Below are 17,338 nucleotides of genomic sequence, written 5' to 3'. Positions count from 1 at the left end.
GCTATGGTGAGTTTGTGTGCTAGTCAAGGCATGATGCATGAAATTAAGCATTGTGATGTGTAATGCAGCTGGCTTTACTATTGATGACACCACAACTGGCAAGACTGATGTTTTTAAGAAAGTTTAGTGAATACAGAGAATAGAAATGTGTGATACATATTTTGATGAAAACACGACCAGACAAACCTGTTCACATCAGCAGAAGTCGACATGGTATTAGACCTTTGAAAGCAGCAAATGATGCCAGATGAGATCATAGCCCACCACACAAAATTATGCCATCAGTTCATTAAAACCTATTCCTAGGCAAATGCTAAAAAGGAAGAACATCACAAATTTGAATTGTTTTTAAAGTACTGGGTGTTACAAAAAAGCATGTCCCACATTTGATCCTTAATAGTTCAAAAACTATTTATCAGATAATACTGACATTGATATGAGCAATGGCCTAATAGTGTCCAATTTTGTTGGAGGCAGTTCTAAAATAACAGCATAATTCAGTTTCATTAAATTAAACATTAATTTTTCAGATAGGTTTCAGATTTTGCTCTATTTTCAACCCTCTGTACAAAACTTTAACTTTGCACAGAAGTCAGGTGATGTGTATGGGAGTGTGTAGTTGACACCCAGACAATGGTCCTGGACAATGACCAGAATTTGAATGCTCCATTATTTATTCATGAGGAATTTCACTATCACAGCTAGTCTTTATTCTTTCTGAAATGTGGTGCATGGAAGCACATGAAAACATGGGCTTACTTTTTTCATATGCATGCATTTCCCCGTTTGCTAGGAATTCAGACTAGCAGTGCCCAGGGCAATCCATCATTGATAATTAATAAGGCATTCATGTGCCTTTGAGCAGAACTCTGAATAGGTGGTATCCAGGTCCATTGTTCAGGGTCGTTGTAAGTACACACTCACATACACATCATTAGTTCCTGTGTAAAGTTCAGATTTTGTTCAGAGGGTTAAAAATTTAACCAAAATCTGGAACCTAACTTTGAAATTAATCATGGATTTCATGAAACTGATATAGGTTTTCATATTCAAATCACCTCCAACTAAATTGTACACTATTCAGCTAGTACTCATATCAATGACAGTTTCATCTGATATATAGTTTTCGAGCTATTAAACATCAAAAGTGGGAAATGTTTTTTGTAACACCTAGTACATGTGTGTATGCATGTGTGTAGGAAGTAATGCATGTTTCCGATAGACAGATAGGGCTTTAGGGATTCTGAAGGTACAAATATAAACTGGTAACAACTAGATGGACCAATATCCTACATTCCCTTTAATCACAAACACAGATAATTGCAAAGCAATTACATAGGTAACTAATTGTAATTTACATTTAAAAAACGCCTTTCATGTTATGAGCTGCTATTGCCCTTGGAAATTTGACAAAAATATCAACATTGCAGATCAGCAGTTGCAATCTTAACAAATTTAATTTGTAGAGGGAGACAAACTGAAGAAACTCACACCTGAACCTTCACCCCTCTGAATAATATTCTTCTTTCAATATCAACATTGGCAGCCTAGTACTTGTCAGGGAACATCTTTTACAGCTCGTGAGTAGACGTCTTGCAGTTGTAAAACAGTATGTAAGTTCTTGTTTATAAGCTGTTATTTCCGCATACAGATATTTTCACGAATGAAAAGTTCACAGACATTTTTGAGAGAAGTTGTCTTTTTTTACAAATTGACAATGATGCTCTCATAAGTGCTCTATTACCTTAGTGTATGGGGACATTTTTGCGTGTTGATAAATTCGTGGTGTAACAGTGCCTCGCGAAATGCACAAAGATTAAACCCTCGCAAAAATAACAGCTTATACAGTAAATGAGCTAACACACAGAAGTATTTAAAGTGTGTGCATATATAATTATACAGTCGACCTCTATTATCCAGCCATCTCTTATCCAGACTTCTCTATCATCTGGGCATGTTAGCAAAGTGATTTCAAACTCAATTAAAACTCCAACCAAACTCACACAATTTACCTATGATATTACCAACAGAATAAACAAAATTAAATTGTAGACATACAAATCATCACACACAGCTTTTACCCAATGGGCGCTGCGTGCTTGACGTTGTAGTGATACCAGTGTAATAAGCAAGTAGTGTTTCACCCAATGTTGACATTCAAAGTTATATCTATAATATATAGATATGACTGGAGATGTCACCGGAGGGAGTCACTGCGTACACATGCTTATTGAAGCTAGAATAAGGAGACACTAGACATTAAGGAGACATATTTATACCCCTGTATACACAAGGTATTGTATAAGGGGTATATAGGAATCAGCATGTGGTTGGGCGGTTGGGTGCTCCGTCGCAATTCGTGCGTCGCAAACTCCTACAGTTTTAAAGTGATTTAGATGAAACTTAGGATACATGATGACATTGAGGTGTAGATGTGCAAGACATGTTTTTAATTTTTGTCAGAGGAAACATTGCCATGGTAACCACAATTTTATCAAAATCTTGTGGAGTGAACTACTTCCACAGTATTAACGCAATTTATTTCAAATTTTGTATGTATAATGATCTCAAGGTGTAGCTATGCAAGACACTCTTTGTGTTTGTACCTGACAAGGCATTGTCATGGTAACTGCATATATTCTTGAAAATCTTGTGGAGTCAACTTCTTCCACAATTTTGAAGCAATTGAAATCAAATTTGGTGGACATTATGATATTGACATGGAGAACTTTTTTTTTGGTATTTTGCCAGACAAAGCATTGCCATGGTAACCACAATTTTACCAAAACCTTGTGGAGCAAACTTCTTCCACAGTATTAAAGCAATTTATTTCAAATTTGGTATGTATAATGATCTAAGGTGTAGTTATGCAAGACACTCTCTTTGTTTGTACCTGACAAGATATTGCCATGGCAACTGCATATTTTATTAAAAATTTTGTGGAGTGAACTTCTTCCCCAATTTTGAAGCAACTAAAATCAAATTTGGTGGACATTATGGTGTTGTGGCATAGATGTGGAGACCTGATTTTTGTGTTTGCCAAGACAAAGCATTGCCATGGGAACCACTATTTTACCAAAACCTTGTGAATTATATTCCACAGCATTCAAGCAATGAAGATCGAATCTAGTATGTATGATCTATAGGTGTAGATATGTAAGACACTAATGTGTTAGTATCAGAAAAAAGACATTGCCATGGCAACCACACATTTGTTTCAAACAAGCATTCAAGCTAATAAGGTCAAATTTAGTGTGTATGAAGATCTTTAGGTATATTTGTGCAAAATGTCCTTTGTGTTTGTACCAGACAAACCCTGGTTCAATTCTTATTCATAGGAGTCTGAGCTGCTGGAGCGGGGGTATTAATCACCTTCAGTGATAGTTCTTGTTGTGTCTCAACGTTTCCAATTACATTGTATATCATATCATATGTAATCCATGCTTTACTGCTGATGATGCTCAGTACACGTTTCCTATACACTAAAGCTAGTTTATGGTTTAAGTTTAGTGGGCCAGTGACCCCACCAGACTTGGGTCATCCCATTCACAGAATGTGTGCAATTTCTGGACTATATCAGCCCAAAGTTGCACTCAGTACCATTATAGCAAAATGTTTGAAACTGACATTTGTAATTCTTACTTGACAAGAACATACATTTACTAAACTACAATGTTACATCATCTGGTGTTCTTCACCTTATGATTTGAGAGCTTGAGAAATGTAAGAGCACACATATTCTGTTTTTTTTTTTCTCTACACTGTCACAACAAAAGCAAATACTGCAACCTCAATTTTTTTTTCCCAACTCATTTCTTTACATCTACCTCGTACTTTGTACCATGTATATCAAAGTATTTCTCCTGCTAAAATTACCTTACAGTTATACTAGAGTACAAATGACTACACCTCAGGAACTTAAGATACTGTAGCCAAGTCTGATATATGAAACTAGTCCCATAGATTTGTAAAGGTCTTTCCTTTCAAAGTTGCTGCTGTGTCCAACCAGCATCTTGGGCAATGAGAGTCCCATTTACAGTTTTTAATGTGGTATCTGGCATGCTTGTAACTCTTTTTTTCCCTATTTTTTCAGTTACCTACAAATTTGTTGGTGATGCATTCCGAAGTACATATAAGTACACGTGTATATGTGACCCGCTACAACAAAAGGATCCGAAAGTCGAGGGAGGTCAATTTTCTGAAAATGACATAACATTATTCCTTACTCATCTACTTTAGTTTCATTTATAACATTTATAACACGACGCATAAAAGTACTTGGTTGTGAAGATATTGATGATTTATGAGACCATGTTGAGTGGTCTAGGAAATCAATGTTTCGAGAAAGCAACCTTTAAAGTTTCCCTTCCGACGCAATCGTGATCAAGGAGAGGTAAGACAGTTTTCACCTCTTGACAATAGAAAGTCCGCTCATAGCAACCTCTGCAATGTTCGCTCAAGCTTACCGCCAGCAGTCTTCACATGACCAATCAGAAACCAGGATACCACGCACTGACCAATAAAATCCCTCCCTCATTGCTAGGGGTGCAGTCTATCACCAGTACTTAATCCAAATCTTCAGACACATTTCTGTTCCCTTGCAAGTCAGAAAGTCATGGCCCAGAAAAACTCTAATTTCTTGCATTTCCTTTGATCATTTAGCTTCTAATTAGATTTTGGCAGATGATAAGACGAAATATTAGACTACAACATTATGCCAACAACAGAAATTTGATGTTTTCGACCAACTTTGATGATCTGACTTGAAACTCGATTTTCTTGGCTCAGCTGTCGTAACTTTCGGATCCTTTGTTGTGGTAGGTCACATATGTATCTGCATGTTCCTTTGATCATTTTGCCATGTCAGCAGTTATATCACATAGCCAGCACATTGTGATTCTTTCAGGAGGCTACTAATATCATCTTGTTGAAATTCGCTCACCAGAGCTAAAGACTCGAGTGAGCTATTACGATCATTCATCATGTAACGTGCATCGACTCGCATCGCTTGTCATGCATTGTGCGTTAATTTTTTACCTTTTCATCTCCTTCAAATACCCAAGGCAGATTTTCACCAAACTTGGCAGGTTACATCCCTAGGGTAATATGATCTCAATTAGTACAAATGGGCAGCATTGCCACCCCCACCCTCCCTTGGCCCTCAGGGGTCCAAGCCTCCAAATTAAGCAATTTTTAAAGATCTTCTCTACAACAAGTCATAGTCATTTCAAGTTTGTTCATGGCAGATTAATGGATGGGCTGAGGGTAAACCAAATTGCGACCCAGTTTTCAAATTTTTATCTTTTTTTTTTTAATGCTTGGTTAAATCTTCTCCAAAGTTGGCAGGTATTATTTCTAGAGAATTATATATTTGTACAAATGGGCACCATTCCCCACTTTAGGAGCCCCCAGGAGCTTAATTCCCCGTGGATGAGGGAGACTAAGCCCCAACTTAAGGAATCTTTTCAAATTTCTTCTGTAGAACCAGAAGTTATAAGCTAAGTTTAGTGCTATGAGTATGGTACATAAACTGAAGTAGATTTGTTCATGGCAGATCCAGGGTTGGGTCTTGTTAGCGACCAAATTGAAGCCTATAGTTTTCACATTTTCATCTTCATCAAAACACATGGTCAAAAGTTGTCACCAATCATGGCAGACTTGGTAACAAAATATATACAAATGTACTTACACAAATGGGCACCATATCCTTACCCCACTTGGAACCCTCAGGAGAATCCCAAACCCTCCAAATTAGAGAATGAAAAAAAAATGTATGAAACCAATAAATATTCTTGAGTATAGATGTACCATCGGGACTGGGACCGAATTGGGGGCCAGTTTTCACATTTCAATTGTCTTTTCGAAAAGGCAAGGTCAAATTTTCTACACACTTGGCAGGTACAAGTATTTCTGCCAGTATTATAGAATATACAGCGGACACCATGCCCCCTTGAGGCCTTCGAAGACCCCCCCTCCCCCTTTGCTATGTCCTTATGTAATAGCCTTATGTAACAGTCTGCAAGAAGGCATGGAAGGTGAACTTGAGACCCTCGTGTAAGCACCAGACCCCTGTATACAGTGCCTCTTGCTTCTGTCTGGCATTCCACCTATTGCTGAATATTTGTTCATTAGCATTAACCTTGGAAACCAGCTGTTACTCCATGTATATACTGTATATCATATATACTGACCTTTATTTCTATCTACAGATACCATTGAGTATTGCTTTACATGAGATGTATGTCCTGGCATTACATTTGTATCCATTTGAGGACTGTTCATACATCTACCCTGTGATATTGTAGTGTTAGCAGGAGTATATTTGATTAAGCAAAATTGTAGAATGTTGTTTTGTGTGTAATTTGTTGATAATGACATGGTTGCCGTGACACTCGTGCTCCACTGCAGAAGAAGTCTCTTTCCTGGCTGGCAAGTGTATATTTGTGAATAGAATTGGATAGGAATTTGTTTGGGAGATTTTTTTATGGCAAGAGAGTAGGAGGGTCAATGTAAAATGTTACATGATATCCGCAATTCTAAAAGAAAAGCTCAGTATTGGCTTTTTGGAAAAAATCTTGCTTGGTGTATAATCTACTTTGTATGTAGGCAGGTTGTTATCATGTATTCTTAAGATTCATATGAGTGTACATGACCCTGAGTGATGCCTTGCAAAAACCTGTGAGCTACGGTATCAAGGTTTTACATACCTCATTCACATTATCATTTTTGATCTTGTTCAGTGTTTGTGCCTGTATCACGAAAATTGCAATAGATTTATCATTTTACAGTCATAGCCAGTATTTTTTCTGTAAGTGACATTCCAGTAATATCTGATGAATAATGATGAAGTGTGTGGAACTTGTGGTATTCAAAGATGCATTACTCCCTCATGCTATAGTCTGAAAAAAGAGTATGTCTGATAAATATACAATTACACTAGTATACTATATTGTAATTAGGATGGTTTATCATTAGTTCACTTGAGTCTTTTGGCTCAGGTGAGCCATTGCAGTCATTGTCCAGCATGCATTGTCCATCTTGCATCTTGCGTATACTTTTCACTTTTTCAGATTCTTTATTTAAAACCCCATGACGGATTTTTACCAAACTTGGCAGGTAACACGCCTAGGGTGATATTATCTTAATTTGTTCAAATGGGGAGAGGGTAAAAGCCCTCAAACTAAGAAATCTGTACAAATCTTAATAGTGCTATGAGTCAGTACATACTAGGTGACTGCAGTTTCAAGTTTGTTCATGATGGATCTGGGGGTGCTCCCCTTGGGGCGGGGGGACCCAAAGTGGGGCCTAATTTCTGCATTTTCATCTTCTTGAAAAACTTAAGAACGGATTTCCACCAAACTTGTCCCCTGGCCCCCGAAGGAGCCCAATAGCCAAACTTTGGTCCAGCCAGCGGACCCAGGGCCCTAAAAAATATTCATTTATTTATTTGTTTTTTAAATAAAAAATGACCTGAATACATTACAATGCACATTGGGGACTGTACTTTCGAGTTTGTGTATGGCAAATCCGGGGGTAGCCCCTTTAGGGTGAGACAAAATTGAGGGCCAATTATCACAAATTGATCTTAAAGGACAAGTTCACCTTCATAGACATGTGGGTTGAGTGAATGCAGCAATATTAGCAGAACACATCAGTGAGAGTTTGAGCAAAATCGGACAATCCGTTCAAAAGTTATGAATTTTTGAAGTTTCTGCTCAGTCACGGCTGAATGAAAAGACTACTATAGCTTGTGATGTCACATGAGTACAACGATATAAAGAAAGCATAAAGAAAATTCAACATATTTCCATTTTTCTCGCATAACAAAAGAACTCTCGACTTCTCTCTTTCAGAAGGCAGGGGGAATAATATTACCCTTAACATACGTCAGTAGCAAGTCGAAGAAATGTGCACTTTATTCAAAAAGTCAAGTTTTGTGAAATTCTCTTTTTATTTTCCTTATATAGTTGTACGCATGTGACATCATACACTGTACCAGTAGTCTTCTCTTCCAGCAGTGACTGCGCAGATACTTAAAATATTCGTAACTTTGGAATGGATTGTCCAATTTTCCTCAAACTTTCACTGATGTGTTCTGCTAATATTGCTGCATTCTCTCAATCCTTATGTATATGAAGGTGGACTTGTCCTTTAATTTTAAAACACATGGTCAAATTTCCACAAACTTGGCAGGCATTATTGCCAGTGTGTTAGAAAATACAAATGGACACCATGCCCTCATTGAGGTCCCCCATAGCTCCCCAAGTTTGTGTTCTTGGGTAATGTCTGCAAGAATATGTGGAAGGAGAACTGATACTTAGTTGAGCACAAAACCCTCAGGTTTCTTGTTCAGCGTCTTTTAAAGAAACACATAATCTTTTAAATTCCACCATTTAATCAGTATAAAACAAAAGATATTTATCCACACTGCGTGCTCAGTAACACAAGAGTTTTCTGAACTCATTTGGTGCCAAAATACAATGAGACTGTGGTAGTAAAACCCATTTAGCAATGGGCAGAACAGAAAGTAAATGGTATGTATATCTGCTTTCTCAGCCAAAAGACAGATGATGGGAGAGGATGTAACATCCAGCGTTTATTGAAGACATGGGTATCAGAGAGGGAGAATTGAAAATGAAAAGAAAGCAGTGAGAGTGGCAGTGCCATTGAATATTATTGAATGATTTGTACCTTTTTTTTTTTTTTTTAGATGATGCTGCTTTGATAATGCTTTGATATATGTAAAGGATTCTGTATAATGGTGTTTGTAAGCATAGTGCCTAAACACAGTCTACAACAGACAGAAAAATGAAACATTGATTGAAAGGAAGACTCTGGTGTGTCAAGCTGTTAAATTGTTATGGTTTTTCTCTAAAAATTTGTGAGAAGACTATTTGGGATGAAACAGTAATGTTGAAAGCATGTTACGTTCCAGGATGAGTAATTTGTAATGAAAAGTGGAACATGCTAACACCGTAGTTTTATGTTGTGTCTCATTAAATATGACCTTTCTTTGACAAGATTCCTGGCCAATGATACTCAAGTCTTTTCTTGAGAACAGTACTCAGGAGTCTTGTCAAAGCCAAGTCATATTTAATGAATTGATCTTGTCATTTGTTAATTGATTTCCATGTGCCTCAGACTTTATGCCCAAGTCATAAAGTGTAAGCCAATGAGTCCTCCACAGTTCATTTTGATTTGTTGTGAATTATTGTTTGTACATGGCTTTGGACATTTCCATTCTGACAAAATGATAATTGTGTAGGATTTATCTGTATGAAATCTTACAAGATAAAGCTCTTTGCAGAAAATGGAAATTGGTAGTGTGCATAGTTTCACAGTGGGACTGACAATATATGCAAAGCAGGTTTACCTTGGCAGTCAACTATTGGAAAGGAGTGCTTAACCAACATAAATTTACAAGGACATCGTGATAATTTTTTTATTCATGCTGCACAAAGGCCATATTTTAAGGGCATTGTTAGAAAATGAATAGTAAGTATTCAAGAAAATTCATGAATTGTCTGTCTCTACATATTGTGCTTGGAATACTGGGAGTGAAATAAATGTTCATAAAGTTAGATAATCACAACAGTAACATGTGTCTTCAACTCTTTATTGTGGATGTGGACTTTTTTCTCACTGTCTGTTATTTCTTCTGTGTCAGTCTGAAGGCATTTACTATACGTGAATTTGAATAGACAATGTGTTGGATGGAAATAATTTATGTGGCCATGGAAATTTAACATATTGGCCATTTGCTAAAATATCAGCATTTACAGTATGGTAGTGGATGGGATTTTTGTTCTGTTTTGTTTTGTTTTTGTTTTTGTTTTGTTTTTTTAGATGCCAAGACTAGAGTATGTCGAGTCAAGATGGTGTAAAATGCAATTTTGTTTTAATATATTGACTATTAATCTTACGATATGGTATGTGACTAGAACAAAGAGATGTATACAGTGGATAAAAAACATTTACCCTTGATTCCCCCCCCCCCCCCAATGGACACACATGGAGGCATACTCTAAATAACAAGTGTTCTGTGGTCCCTGCCAAGGATGTTTGCACTCATTTCAGAGTCATGGAAAGGCATCTGATCAAAATTATGAAATGACTTGTTATATTCTCGTGAAATTCACAACTGTAAGAACAACTATTCACAGTAATACATATAGTTGGCAGTAAATGTAAAAATGTGTTTATTACAGTATGGTATACATCACACTTTGGTGGCATCATGCTTTCTGACTGTAGCATGATTTGTAGTCCATTCAAGGTTTTAGCAGTGAAGAACATTGATTTTAATAGCAACCCCCCCCCCCCAAAAAAAAAAAAACAAAATACACACACACACATGCAAAACAAAGCAGCAATAACAACAACAACAACAACAACAACAACAACAAACAGTGAATGTTTGAGGAAAACTGACCTGGTATCAATTTTGGAATGCCCAGTTTGATTTAAAGATAATATAAAGTTTTGGTACCTCAAAAGTTTCCCTGAATTTTTGTGTTTCAGGTTAAAGTACCTTTCATATAACTAACACTGTAAAACTTACTCCCCCAAAGTGCTCTCATGTCTCAGTAATCATGCCATTAACTGCGACCAGCAGCCCCATACGCATAGCGTAATGGGGCTTCGCGTTGTAACATTCAGGATCGTGACAGATTTAGTATCGCGGGTAAATATCAACTTAAAATCCAAAAATTTCTTCAATTTGAAGACTTACCAATTAAGTATTGATAACAGGCTTCGGGCAACGTTTGGTTCTGCCAATAGTCCCTTTCTGTTCAAATTGATGACTGAATGTGACTCGCTCGAGTGGACCTTGGGAGAGCTACTGAATACTACGGCCAGCGCATGCGCACACAAACATCTTATCTGTTCATGGATTTGAAATTTGTGCGCATGTGATGAGCGCTTTGGGGCGAGTAAGTCTCACAGTGTTAGTTATATGAAAGGTACTTTAACCTGAAAAACAAACTAAGACAAGGAAATTCAGGAAAACTTTTGAGGTACCAAAACTTTATATTATCTTTAACAAAGGGTGTCTCAGTCAAATGATTTATTGTTGTAGTATAGAAATTGTCCATCCGCAGGGAATTACATACCAGTGGTCTGACAGATAAGAAATGAAGGGGTTTATTGGAATAAAAGTTATTGTAGGCATCAGCCAACTTGCATCTGTGCTATATAATACTCTAGATTATACAAACAATATAAACATCACACCAACACCAAATCATGAGGTATAAAAACAAATCACATTAGTTAGGTTGACTCCAGTAGAGTCGTGACTAAAGATATTGGTTGGATTGAAACAAACTTCAGGGGTTTGTGCACGTTGAATGTCAAGGTGCTTGGTATTTGGTTTACTTTGTATTTTGTTTCATCCTTTTGTTGGATGGAAGTAACAGAAATTGAACTGATTTGAATTGATAGAAAGAGAAGAAGTGGAATCTCTTCACAGTTTCTGCAAATTTATGTGTAGGTTCTATACCATTACAATTGAATGGTTTACATTTCCTCTGGCTTTGATGTCCTATGCTCCAAGCCTCTCTCCCATAGAGTTTGAATGTTGAGACCAAAGAAGATGTTCTTGATTTTAACAACTTTTTAGCTGTATTTCAGATTTAAAAAATGCTGACATCCTGTTTAGAACATGGTGGTAATATGGAATAAATCTTTCCAGTTTTCTTCATATCTTCTTGTTACTAATACCTCAGGACTAAAGAGAAAAGAAAAGACAAATATAATTCATAATTCATAAACAGTTAAAGGGATGATACAGTATTGGTAGAGATGAGAAATGGGCGTTTAACTGTTTGCAAGATACCAAGAAAACACTTATGATATAGTACAGAGCATTCCATTTTAAGAGGAATTCAAAGTTTATTTGATGAAAATCAGGTTTGGAATGACTGAAACATCCAAAAACGAGGTAAAACAAAGCGATTGTAATAAAGTGTGGGTCCCACACTTTATTAGAATCGCTCTTGTTTTGATATCTCAGTCATTTCGTAGCCAATTTTCATCAAATAAACATTGAATTCCTCATAGAATTACATGCTCTTTCATATTTTATAAGAGGTTTCTCATTGTTTCACCAAATAATGTTAGAAACCTGGACTTGGGTCTCAACCAAAACTATACGATCCCTTTAACATTTAAATATCTTGTGCACATTTGTGCATAATTTTGTTCCCCAGGTTTAGCATCTGAATATTAAATCTTTTAGATTAAAAAATAAAAGATAGTAGCATTGTACACTTAAAGAAGTACAATTTTTACTTTTTTTTTTTGCTTGCCTTGTTCTCTGCTTACTGAATGATTGCTGCTGAAAATATTAAGAGGGTCAGTGAACTGCTGCTCTCTAGGTTTGTTGTTATTGAGGAATGATGTATTCTTTAACAAAAGTACTGCGTTTCATCAAAACAATCTATTAACACCTGTGAAGGAGCACGTAACTTGTCAGTGGCATGGAGCATGGGTATGAAGGAGAGATTCTCTTTACTTCTTCTCTACACACTTTTCTTCAGTGTTACAGTGAAAAATACTGCATAATTGACAGAAAGAAGGCAATTCATGAACACTCATATTGGTGGAGGATATTGACAAATTAACATGATGGCTTGTATTATCTCTCATATTCTGGACTAAAACATTGATAGGAATTAGCAGTCAATTATCTGTAGTGAATGTGAGGTAGCTTTTGTAATTAGTGTAATCATGCAGATTTCAAAAAAGTGTGAAATGGTACTGCTGAATTATGTGTTGTTTGCCTTTTGGTTCAGGGTATCTTGTGTGTATGTGTCTGTGAGTGTTAATGGGCATTTGTGTGTTTTGAATGTTAAAATCAAAATGACATGACTCCTTTTTTTTGCTTTATGTGCAAGTTATGACAGGACATAAATATTTGTTTGTGAAATTTTTGTAAAGATGTGCAGAAAAAAAGTGATAAATAGGGATGAAGATGATACATTATGCTATGGATATAAGCTATAGAGAGAATGATATTCTTAACAGATACAACAAAGAATTTTATAAATGATAATGAAATTAAGTGAAAAAAGATAACCTGCTTTGCTTATGATTTAAGATTGCAGTTTAGTCATTAAGTACACTCAGAATTCAATCAGGTTTTTGTTGGTCGTATTCAGCTAATGCTGATCTGCTGCTCAAAAGTTGTGTTTCTATTTATTCTTTTCTTTGGTCAGATTATGGTAGTCTTTTTTAGGAAGTCTTCATAAAGGACAATATCCAAAAGAGGAGACCTATACATAAAAGTACTGTAAAAGTGGATATTTTTGTGGGCGTAATTTTTTGCGCTCGGCCTGGTAAGATGGGTTTTTTGTTATTATTATTATTATTATTATTATTTATTTGGCATTTGCAAAACAATACAAGTGATAACAGAGAAAGAAAGAAAGAAAGAAAGAAAGAAAGAAAAAAGACAAGAAACAAGACCTAACCTACCTGGAACATGTGGCAAGCAACAATATTTGTGGACTTTTATTTTTATGCTGCTTCTTGTTTGCGCAAAATGCACGAAAATTTCAACACCGCAAACGTTTCCATTTTTACAGTAATAGACATGTATAAACCTACTCAATTTTAAAACACTGCAACTAATGTCGGCTGTAACTGGGGGGCTTCCAAAATAAGAAAAGATAATTCAATGGGTTTGGCAATGAGTCAGGTGCATTGCTATGTCATTGCATATATCAACTGTTGTTAGACACACTGAAGCCCCCCCCCCCCCCCCCCCCCCCCCCGCCCCAGGTGTAACTAAATGTACGAATGTTCAGTGGCAGTATATTTGGTAGGAATGGTAGAAATAGGCAATTGTAGCCATGAATTGATAGTGCAATGGTGAATGATCAAAGATCAGTATCAAAGGGCCACTAATAAAAAAAACCACAAACATACAACAACTTACATGAACAGAAAAAACAGCCACTTCCCATCATTACTTCAGCTACAGTAGGAATGTCCAGGGATGATGTAAAGCTGGTAGACAATAGAAATCTATCAACAGTTATTTGCATGAATATCACAGTTATTTGCATGAATATTACAGTGATAGTAGCTCAAGGTCAACAATAATTTTACCATGGTTAAGACTCATTCTCAAATCATTAATGTTAGCTTGTAATTTCAGCAATGATTTGTGGTGAGAAGGAAAGAAATTTAGAAACAATTTGATGCTTGAAATAACAGATTTTTATCTTTTTATATCCTTTGTTTCAACAAAAAAAAAGGGGGGGGGCGTGCGCCGGTTGCGGTCTTCCCTGGATCCGCCCCTGTAGATGCTTGCCAAAGCATTGATTGATGAAACATTCTGGTCACTTCGTCTACATAGGTTCATTCTTTGTTGAAATACGAGTTCCATAAATTGCTATGTTGGGCAAGCTGCTGCATCATGTCGCTTTGAATTGAGTGAAGTGCCTAATCAACTGAGAAAAATGAAAGGTCATTTGCACCCATGTGCACATGAGCTATCTCCGAACTGGCTTATTCTCCATCCATACACAAATCTATTGACTTTTTGTGTGTTTTGCTCTGACATTCTTGATTCCTATCTCACTTTTCATGCACTGTGTATTGTAGGTCTGTGACACAAGCAGGAGCTCACAGGAGGCACTTGCTACTGTTCCAGATGCAGAGTTTGCAGAGGGACTGGGGGAAAATGATGTATACATCAGTGCAAAGACAAAATACTACACATCGTGGTCGGGATTGGCTGGTTGGCTCAGCTAGGTACAGAAGTGAATTAGAGAGGTACTGGAGTGATATGGATCATTGCAGCTTGGAATTTCTTCTACCAACAGAGAATAGCCCGTGTAAAGTACCACATACAGGATTATAACAATGCCAAACTAATGGATTCATGTGTAATTGACACTTCCAAATCACAAAATTGAGGACTGCTTTATACTGGCATGCATCTTCTCTTCCCCATGACATCAAACAAGCCACAATACATCTAGTCCTCTCTTGTTATGGAATGTAACAGAACTTTATAACTCTGTCTTGGGCCAGTATGCAGGTTGTGTGTGCCCCATTACTTTGAAAGAGAAACTCCAAGTAATAGTGAATTACCCAAAAATACAAACAAACAACAACTTAGAATGTAAAAGTTGCTCACAGATACAAAAAGTGACACCTCCTATCCAGTTTTTTATGCCTCCGCCACGAAGTGGTGCCAGAGGCATTATGTTTTCGGGTTGTCCGTCCGTCCGTCCGTGGACAGGGTAACTATCAAAACCTTTTGAGGTATCCTAATGAAACTTGGCATGTTTGTGTATTAGGGGGTGAAGTTGTGCCTATCAACTTTTGGGTGCACAGGCTCAAGGTCAAAGGTCAAAAGGTCAAGGTCAAATGCGTAAAATTTCACTATTTCCACCATATCTATGTAATGCCTGAAGATATTTTCTTGAAACTTAGTGTATACATGTATTACCCAATTAAGATTCTCTGGTGAAAGTGTGGATCATGAGGTCAAAGGTCAAAGGTCAAAAGGTCAAGTAGAAATATTAAAACTCCACCTTTTTTCTCTGTACCTTGGAAATTGTTCAAGGTATCTTCATGGAACATGTATATACATGTACTGACTGGCAATGATCATCTAGAGAATTTTGGGTTCATCGGGTCAAAGGTCAGGGGTCAAAGGTCAAGGGTTACACTTCAAAATTTTACTCTTTCCCTCATGTTTATGTAAATCCAGCAGGATTATTTTTTTTTACACTTGGTGTATGCATGTGTAACCTAATAGAAATTCTCTGGAAAGTTTTTTTTTTTCTTTTTTTTTGCCTCAAAGGTCAAAAGGTCAAAGATCAAGTGAAAGTGCTGAACTAACTTTTTCTTCCATATCTCGGAAGTGGCTCAAGTTATCTTGAAACTTACTACATATTTATGCATGTTCTGCCTGACAGTGATTATCTTTTGAATTTTAGGGTCAAAGGCCAGATGAAAATGCTAACAATTTACTATTCAATACAGAAATTGCACTTTTTCTCCATACCTTGAAAATTACTCAATGCATAAATGTATGAATGGGTCAAAGTCAAGTTAAAGTCCTTAAATCCCCAAATACATGCTCTCCTATTCATCCAATTAAACCTAGGTCAAGGAAGGTGAACATTCAACACATTTGTCATTTTAATATTTTGCCAATTTTGTGAAAATGTAATCACACATTGTCCACATGTACTGTCTAGACCTATTAGGAGAATCATGCATTATGGCGGAGGCATACCAGTCGCCATAGCGACATTTCTAGTTTTTTTTTATGGTCTTGTGATGTTTTGAACTGTACACTTGGTGTCATGAAGCGTATTAATTGACCTGTTGTGTTTATTGCCAAGTCTCCAGCAAGCTTGATTGTAGATCTTATCCTCCACATTGATTGTAATTATCTTGTTGCACGTCTCATTGCATTTCTTTCAACTTGTAAGACATATTATATATCATTGTAAACATGAGCGTGTAGAAATTCAAGACACCAAAGTTTGTGAATCAATGTTTAGTGTTTCTATCATGCTTTCATAGTTCTAGGCCACAGGTATACACAGTACTGAAAAGAATGGATAAAGAAATGTAGGGTAGAACAGAAAGAGCAGTGGAAACTATACTGCGATCATTCACCATGTGGCATGCGTCGTGCATAACTTTTCTACATCTTTTTTTTTTTGTGAAAAACCTTATCATGGATCTTCACCAATTTTCACATTCTCAGCTTCTTTTTGAGAACCTTGCGACAGATTTCCATCAAACTTCTAAGATAGCATCCTGAGGATGATAGGATCCTAATATGTTAAAATAAGCACCATGTCTGCCCCTTCCCCTCCCCAACCCCTGATGCCTGCAGGGGGCCAAGAAGCCCCCCCCCCCCCCCCCCCCGAATATTTAGAAATTTTCTTCTCCAGAACCAGAAGTTATAGAGTTAAGTTAGTGCTATGAGCAAGTTCATTGATGACTGCAGAGTCAAGTTTGGGGTTAACAATCTGTAAACTCTTCTTCTCTTGAATCAGGAGTGCTAGAGTTTAGTGCTGAGTTAGTTCATTGGTGACTGTAATATATAATATAATATAATATGATATAGTGTAATATAATATAATAAAATATGATATGATATGATATATGATATGGTATAATAATAATATGATATGATATGATATATGATATAATAGTAATATAATATAATATAACATGATATGATTTAATATAATATAATATATCAATTTCTAAATCGCAAGACCTATAGACATACAGTCAACCTCGCGTAAGTCGACATCGCATAAGTCGACAACTCGCTTAAGTCGACACAATAAAA

General features: G+C 36.6%; 1 protein-coding gene across 1 annotated transcript in view; it reads left to right on the top strand.

Moving 5' to 3' along the window:
* The window catches only part of LOC139730618 (6-phosphofructo-2-kinase/fructose-2,6-bisphosphatase-like), a 148,974-nt gene extending 133,614 nt beyond the window's left edge, over window positions 1-15,360 (top strand). Inside the window, exon 16 of the mRNA XM_071641474.1 lies at window positions 14,614-15,360. Coding sequence (XP_071497575.1) covers window positions 14,614-14,763 — 150 coding nt within the window. The 3' untranslated portion in view covers window positions 14,764-15,360. The remainder of the gene's footprint in view (window positions 1-14,613) is intronic.
* The last annotated feature ends 1,978 nt before the right edge of the window (window positions 15,361-17,338 follow it).

This window comes from Diadema antillarum, unplaced genomic scaffold (assembly GCF_040938485.1).
Source record: "Diadema antillarum isolate AM-2024a unplaced genomic scaffold, OU_Dant_1.0 seq00000322_RagTag, whole genome shotgun sequence".
NCBI lineage: Eukaryota > Metazoa > Echinodermata > Echinoidea > Diadematoida > Diadematidae > Diadema > Diadema antillarum.
The sequence above is the reverse complement of the archived record's forward strand: the minus strand, read 5'-3'. Positions and strand labels throughout refer to the sequence as shown.